Consider the following 7,723-nt stretch of genomic DNA (forward strand, 5'->3'; position numbering starts at 1 on the left):
TCACTGCCAAGGTCCCCAGGGAGCTCCCCGCCCCCTATGCCTTCTGCGGTCGGATCCTCTTACTCAGGGTTCTCAGCCAGGCTCTGAAACTCAAGCCTCAGTTTCCACCATCCTGCCCTCCTGCTGAGATGACGTCACCAGGCCAGTGGTGGCGACAGTCACCAGAGCCCAGGGGACAAGACAGCCAGCTACCCGTGGTGGGGCAAGGGCCCAGGGGAGGGGCTAGGAGTGACCCGTATGGTGGGGGGCGTGGACTTCTGGGGTCCCAGCTGGGGCTTGGGTGAAAGGGCTAGCTTCTGGGGGGTGGTGGGGACTTGTGACCCGGGGCCCAGGTGGGAGGCTGGGGGACCTGGCCTGGGGCAGGCTGTGGCCTGGCTTCCATCTTGAGGCCTAGACCCAGAGAACTTGCTCAGAGCAGGGGTGGAGGCCCTTGGGGGTGGTGGGCTTGGAGACTGAGGTCGGGCTGGGGGATCAGGCTGCGTTCTAGGCTCGGGGCCCGGGGTCTGTGGGTGGCGGCCGTCTCTGTCTCTAGAGCTGAGGAGGCAGGCTTCTGAGCTGGACTGCCTCCCAGAGCTGCCGGGGCTGGGGCCTGACTGGGTTCGGGCACTTGAGGCAGCGCTAGCCTGGGCTTCGGCGCGTGCTGGAACCTGAGGAATGGACTGGGTTCTAGAGGCCAAGTGGGCTCCAGAGCCAGGCTGCTGTCCTGTGTCCAGCTGGGGGTCACAGCTGGCTCCAGCTGTTACCAGGTGCTGCTTCCGGGAGCCTGCACCCGGTCTGCCCTCAGAACTAGACAGGGATCTGGAGCCGGGCTCCTTCTCGGCCAGTGGCCGTGGCTGAGACCCTCGATGCCTGGCTTGACCCGTGTGGGCTCCGGAGCTGGGCCAGGCGTGGAAGTCTGTCTGGGTCCCCGAGTCAGACTGTGTCCTGGAGCCTGCATGCCGCCTTCTGGATAAGGAGGGCTGGGCGCCTGGCACCATCCTGGAGCTGGGCCTCGCTTCTGAAGTGGAGGGCATTTGGGAGCGGGGCCCTGGTGCCACAGCAGGCTGGCTTCCAGCCCTTGGCTGGGCCTCAGAGTCAGACTCTTCACTGAAGCCAGCTTGGGGTGCAGGGTGCCGGGAGGTGCTGGGGGGCAGGGCTGGGGAGCAGGGCTGGGGTCTAGGTCTGGACCCTGCGGCAGCGTGGCCTGCTTGGGACAGAGGGATGAAAGGTGGCTGGCTAGCGGAACTGGCCTGGGTTCCATCGGCTGGTGGCTTGGTGGACCTTGCCTGGGGTCCTGAGCTAGCTGGTCCTCCAGAACCACTCCACATGTCTGGAAAGGGCTGGGCCGCGGTGGCGACTGTTTCAGAGCTGGGAGGGTGCTCTGCGCCTAGCTGCGTCTCAACGTTTGTCTGGGTTCTGCAGTGTGGCTGCAGGGCAGGACTCGGCTGGATTCTGGAGGCCGGCGGAGGGTCAGCCATGACCTGGGCTCCAGCACTGGGGCTGGACCTCAGCCCTGGCTGGGCCCTAGAGCCAGGCTTCCTATCAGGGTGGGTCTGAGTTCTAGAACCATGCTCCCCTTCAAAGCCTCTGTGTGTTCTAGAAGCAGGCTTGGTCTCAGAACAGAATTCGACCTGGGAGCCCTGGGTTCTAGGTCTGGGCTTGGTCTCCGGCCTGGTGTGGGCTTCAGAACAACCCGGGGCTCTAGAACTGGGTCTAGCCTCAGAGCCAGCCTGGGTTCTACCGCTAGGCTGTAGTTCAGATTCAGGGTGGGTTCTAGAACAGGGCTCAGCCTCGGGGCTGCCCTGTGCTCTAGAGCCAATCTGAAACTCAGGGTTGCCTTGGGTTCTAGGACCAGGCCGCGTCCCAGGACTAGACTGGGTTCTACAGTCTGACTGGACCTCAGAGACGACCTGGGTTCCAGAACCGGACTGGGATTCCGGCTGCACCTCAGAGCTGACTTGGGTAACAGAACTGGGCTGGGCCTCAGGGTGGGCCTGGGTTACAGAACTGGGCTCCAGTCTAGAGCTGGACCCGGCCACGGGCTTGAAGTGGGTTCCAGAATCCGGCTGGGGTTCCGGCCGGGTCTCAGGGCTGGCCTGGGTTACAGAGCTGGGTCTGGTTCTAGAGCCCGGCGGGGCCTTGGGGTGGGCCTGGGTCTCGGGGCTGTCCTGGGTTCTGGAGCGGCGCTGCGGCCGGGGGCTGGGCCCGGGGCTGCGGACCCCAGCACACGCTAGCCACAGGCGTCTTGGGCTTCGCCGACGGCCGCCCACACCTCCACCACGAACTCGTCCGGGAAGGCGAACTCGCCCAGAACCGCGTCCAGGCCGCGCGCGAAGGCCTGGGCTCCCGCCGAGCTGCGCGCAGTCTCCACCACCGCGGCCGCTGCGGAGCAGACAGACAGACGGACGCACAGAGGGACGGGATGGGCAGGCGGGCCGGGGCCGGGCGGACAGACGTGCGGGCGGGGGACGTGCGGGCGGACGGACGTGCGGGCGGACAGACGTGCGGACAGACGTGCGCCCCGCCCGCCCCGGGGACCCTGCGCTTACCCGCGCCGCTTACCCAGCTCGGGGTCCCGGATGCCCATGTAGCTCTCCAGCAGGTCGTCCACCCTGCGCGCCGCCGCCGCCTCCGCGTCGCTGGGCTGCGGACAGGTGAGTGGCCCGGTGAGTGACGGCCCGGGGCCCCGCCCCAGGGTGCATAACCTTCGCTGGTCGCCGGGGCTGGGGACCCCGCCCCCCAGGAGTGACGGGCAGGTGCCGGGAGGGGATGGGGACCCGCCCCCAGGAGTGACGGGCAGGTGCCGGGATGGGGACCCGCCCCCAGGAGTGACGGGCAGGTGCCGGGATGGGGACCCGCCCCCAGGAGTGACGGGCAGGTGCCGGAGGGGATGGGGACCCGCCCCCAGGAGTGACGGGCAGGTGCCGGGAGGGGATGGGGACCCGCCCCCAGGAGTGACGGGCAGGTGCCGGGAGGGGATGGGGACCCGCCCCCAGGAGTGACGGGCAGGTGCCGGGATGGGGATGGGGACCCGCCCCCAGGAGTGACGGGCAGGTGCCGGGATGGGGATGGGGACCCGCCCCCAGGAGTGACGGGCAGGTGCCGGGATGGGGACCCCGCCCCCAGGAGTGACGGGCAGGTGCCGGAGGGCGGGACTTCCTGCAGTGGAGGCCCTCTGGCCCTGAAGCAAGGCGTGAGGAGAGGCGGTGAGGGTATGGGCGCCCTCAAACACACTTGGCACGTGTGCAAGAACTCACAAGGACGCCCACTGTCTCGTACAGTGAACACGGAACCACAGCTCTCTAGGCCCCTAGAACCTCCGACAGGCGGGGGAGAGCTGGGGCCACAGCTCCTCTGCCCTCCGCGCGCGCGCGCACACACACACACATGCGCGCGCACACTCACAGACACACACACATGCGCGCGCACACTCACAGACACACACACATGCGCGCGCACACTCACAGACACACACACATGCGCGCGCACACTCACAGACACACGCGCACACACACACACACACATGCGCGCGCACACTCACAGACACACACACACACGCGCACACAGACACAAACACATGCACGCGCACACTCACAGACACACTCACACACGCGCACACACACACGCGCGCGCGCACAAGCAGGATGTAACGACGGAATAAACTCAATGTTGTGATGTGGGTGTGGAGAAAGGAAGGCTCGGATGTCAGCCTCCGGCCTCCACACACTCGAGCAGAAAATAACCAATCGCAGTGAGCGGGTCCCGCCCACTCCGCCGTCCGCGGGTCCCGCCCACTCCGCCGTCCGCGGGTCCCGCCCACTCCGCGGTCCGCGGGTCACGCCCACTCCGCGGTCCGCGGGTCACGCCCACTCCGCCGTCCGCGGGTCACGCCCACTCCGCCGTCCGCGGGTCCCGCCCACTCCGCCGTCTGCGGGTCCCGCCCACTCCGCCGTCTGCGGGTCCCGCCCACTCCGCCGTCCGCGGGTCACGCCCACTCCGCCGTCCGCGGGTCCCGCCCACTCCGCCGTCTGCTGGGCAGCTGCCCTGGAGCCCGGATCGGGCAGGGACGCGGGACCCTGGGGCAGGTCTCACCGTCCGTGGTTCATCTCCAGGCTTGTGACTCTCGTGGACCCCGAGCTCACTCACCGCTTCCTCCACGGTGGCAGCGCCCCCGGAGCGCAGGCGCAGCGTCTCCCTGCCGCTGCTCACTTTGGCCTCCACAGGACACTTGCTGCTCCTGCTCCTCTGGCCGATCATGTCTGCACAAAGCAGAGACGGGCGAGTTCTGTTCTGTGTGGTCTTGTTCTATAGCCCAGGCCGACCTGGAACTCAGGGTTTGCCTGCCTCAGTCTCCCGAGGGCTGTGGAAGGCCTAGGGGGCCGGGGGCGTGGTCATGGCGGAGCCCCGCCCAGAATCCCCAGTGAGGGCTGGGGGCGTGGTCAAGTGGAGCCCCGCCCAGAACCCCAGTGAGGGGCTGGGGCGTGGTCAAGTGGAGCCCCGCCCAGAACCCCAGTGAGGGGCTGGGGCGTGGTCAGGGTGGAGCCCCGCCCAGAATCCCCAGTGAGGGCTGGGGGCGTGGTCAGGGTGGAGCCCCGCCCAGAACCCCCAGTGAGGGGGCTGGGGGCGTGGTCAAGGTGGAGCCCCGCCCAGAATCCCCAGTGAGGGCTGGGGGCGTGGTCAGGGTGGAGCCCCGCCCAGAATCCCCAGTGAGGGCTGGGGCGTGGTCAGGGTGGAGCCCCGCCCAGAACCCCCAGTGTGTGTCTTTCCTAAGCGAACTTTTGTGGCTGTCCCACCTTGCGGAGCTCCTGGCGACACCCGAAGAGCCTGGGACTCTGCGCAGACAACAGCCCAGAGCAGTGCTCGCACCGCCAAGCTTGGAGCTTCTGGAAGCCCCCTCCCCTCCTCTGAGCATCCCTGGCACACTGACTGGAAGTCGTCACAAGCCAGGCCGGGAGGAGGCGTTCTGGGTCCTCCCTGGCTACATACGACGGAGTTTGAGGGTAGCCTGGGCTAAGAGCCTGTCTCGGGAAACCTTTGCTGCCTCTGGCTGCCCGGAGCAGGCCTGGGAGCCAGCATCCTCACCGAAGGCTCTCCGCGGCTGCACCAGGCGCAGGGTGAAGGGCTGGCACTTGGGCAGCTCCCGCAGCATCTTGGCCACCTCGTAGTGTCGGCAGCCCACGATGGAGTGGTCGTTGATGGCCTCGATGCTGTCCCCCACACACACCGCCTCAATCCTGTTGATGATGCTGCCTTCCTTGATTCTCTGTGGGGGATCGGTCACTAGTGGGGCCCCGCCATCCTCCCTGGGGTCCGAGTCTCCCCAGCCCAGACGGGGCCGCCAAGCCCCTAGGCAGGTCGCCGCACACACACACAGGTACCTTGATGAAGGCGTATCCCGCCCCGTTGTCTGTGATGGTCAGGCCTAGAGCGTCCTCCGTTTTGGTGACCTCCACCTCTTTGGTCTCTCCTCGCACATGCGCAAAGATGAAGTCTTCCAGCCCGATCTGTCCCCCGAGCAGCTTCTGCATGTCCACTTTGTGACTATTGAGGGTGCAAAACAGGATCTGTCCGGACAGGAGAGGGACCCAGAATCAGTGGAGGGACCACCCTGTGCGCACCCTTTTGAGGTGGACGGTCCCTGTGGGCGCCCCCTGGAGGCCAGCGGCGCCTGTGCCCCACGCGGGACAGCTGAGGCCCCCATTGCCCACCGGTGAACAAGGGGCCAGGCTGACTGTGGGCATGGTGCCTGTCTGTCAGCCCAGCACTCAGGAGGCTGAGGCAGGGGATGACTGACAGTCTCAGACTTCCCCAGAATAAAAAAGTCTAAGCCAATGTAACCCCAGAAGCTGGGGAGCTGAGGCAAGGGGATGCTGCAAGCTAGAAGCCAGCTTGGGTTACAGAGCGAGTTCCAGGCCAGCCTGGGCTACAAAGTGAGAGCTTCTCCTAATTAAACAGAGGAATGGGAGCTGGCAAGAGGGTGGACAGCCCGCTTGATCTCCACGACCTACGTGGGGAAGGAGAGAACTGACCCCCCCAAGCTGTTCCCCAGCCTCCACTGTGTGCTCTGGTGTCCCCACATACGATAAATTAAAAACACACGAAGTAGTGGCGCATGCCTTTAATCCCAGCACTCGGGAGGCAGAGGCAGGAGGATCTCTGTGAGTTCAAGGGCAGCCTGGGCTACAAGGTGAGACCTTGCCTCAGAAAAACAATATTTAAAAAGGGGGGGGGGGAGAACAACAGAGAAATGTAATACAAAGAATTAAAGTCAAGAATCTAAAAATGTGTTTGGGACAGGGTCTCTTGTAGCCCAGGCTGACCCTCTAGTTTACCATGTAGCTGAGGATGACGGACCTTGAACTCCCAATCCTCCTGCCTCCACCTTCCCAGTGCTGTGGTTACCGGCCTCACACCACTCACTACACCTAGTTTATCCTGCACTCTACCCATCTTCCCACCGAGCCACAAGCACCCTACCCACTGAGCTGATTCCCACCCACCAGCCACAAGGGCGTCCTGACGCCTGGGTCGGGTCCTCGGCGGAGGTGGGAACCCCACTCCCACCGTCTCGTCCGGTTTTTCCCGAGGCACGCGGACGGGACCCGGGTGGGGCCCAGGATCTGCCCTCACCTCGGTGGGCGCGATGCCGAAGGCCTCGGCGATCTTGGCGTAGAGCTCGCGGACGTTGGTGAAGCCCTCGATCCTGCCGGTGGGGCTGCCGTGCGCCAGCTGCGTGCGGAACACCAGGCGCGGGCGCGCGCGGGCGGGGGGCTCGGCGGCCCCGGGCTCGCGGGGCGCAGCGCTGTCCATGGCGCGCGGGGTCCGCCGCGTCTTGCGCCTCCCGCCCTGGGCCGGCGACAGCTGAGCCGGGCGAAAGCGGATCCGGGAACCCGAGCCGCCAGGGGGAAGGTGAAACCGCGCCGGGACCAGCCGCGCAGTTCCCCGGGGACCCGCGAAAAACAAGGGGAGCCTCCACCACCATCCCCCCCCACCCCCTGCTCCCGGTGCTGTGCGCAGTCCTGGCGTCCTGCGGAGCCCCGCCCCCGCCCTCCACCCTCCCCGCAACCCCCGGCCCAGCCTGTCCACTCCCGCGGCCCTCCCTCTGCGCAGCCACGCGTGCCTGCCCCCTTGCCCTGCCCCAGGGCCCTTGCACAAGCTGCGGCCTCCTCTGGGGCTCTGTCCACAGAGCTTCCAGCGAGTTCTTGCTCACCTGTTTATCCCAAAGACCACCTGCTGCCCGCACCTCAGAATGTGTCCTCCAATAAGTTGTGCTTTTGAGGCAGGGTCTCACTGTAGCCCAGACCCGCCTGGAACTCACTCTGTAGCCAAGGATGACCCTGAACCCCACCTGATCCTCCTGCCTCGACCTCCCCAGTTCTGGGATGGAGACCCAGGAATGTGATGGCACAGACCTGAGCCAGGTGAAGTGGAGCGCAGGGCAGGAGCAGACACCTGGGGCTATGTGAGTCTCCTGAGGTCTCACAACAGAGTGCCACAAAGGAGGTGAGAGAGAGAGACAGAGAGAGACAGAGACAGAGAGAAAGAAACAGAGAGAAAGAAACAGAGAGACAGAAACAGAGAGAGAGACAGAGAGAGACAGAGAGAGAGAGAGACAGAGAGAGAGAAACAGAGACAGAGACAGAGAGACAGAGACAGAGAGATAGAGAGATAGAGACAGAGACAGACACAGAGAGAGACAGAGAGAGAGACAGAAACAGAGAGAGAGACAGAGAGAGAGAGAGAC

At 65.6% G+C, this 7,723-nt stretch overlaps 1 protein-coding gene across 2 annotated transcripts; it reads right to left on the reverse strand.

The window, feature by feature from the left end:
• On the reverse strand, positions 1–6,919 carry Gipc3 (GIPC PDZ domain containing family member 3). 2 transcript variants are annotated; one of them, XM_036170974.1, is made up of 6 exons: positions 6,610–6,919; positions 5,358–5,543; positions 5,062–5,242; positions 4,126–4,238; positions 2,542–2,623; positions 2,141–2,361 (listed from the first exon to the last, which is right to left on the reverse strand). In XM_036170974.1, exons 1-6 carry the CDS (start codon positions 6,787–6,789, stop codon positions 2,210–2,212), a joined length of 894 nt encoding a protein of 297 aa, XP_036026867.1. In that variant the 5' UTR covers positions 6,790–6,919; the 3' UTR covers positions 2,141–2,209. The 2 variants fall into 2 exon arrangements, with proteins under 2 accessions (XP_036026866.1, XP_036026867.1); XM_036170973.1 differs by lacking the exons at positions 4,126–4,238; positions 5,062–5,242; positions 5,358–5,543; positions 6,610–6,919 and having other exon boundaries at positions 1–2,361; positions 2,542–2,702.
• Between the last annotated feature and the right edge of the window lie 804 nt (positions 6,920–7,723).

Source organism: Onychomys torridus, chromosome 21 (genome assembly GCF_903995425.1).
Source record: "Onychomys torridus chromosome 21, mOncTor1.1, whole genome shotgun sequence".
NCBI classification, from domain to species: domain Eukaryota; kingdom Metazoa; phylum Chordata; class Mammalia; order Rodentia; family Cricetidae; genus Onychomys; species Onychomys torridus.

Bases quoted from the DNA above. Each gene is read 5' to 3' on its own strand.
- Gipc3 (XM_036170973.1), bottom strand. From the start codon at position 2,681: ATGCACCCTGGGGCGGGGCCCCGGGCCGTCACTCACCGGGCCACTCAC. The intron at 2,362-2,541 runs GTAAGCGGCGCG...TCTGCTCCGCAG, and splicing joins CATCCGGGACCCCGAGCTGG to CGGCCGCGGTGGTGGAGACT.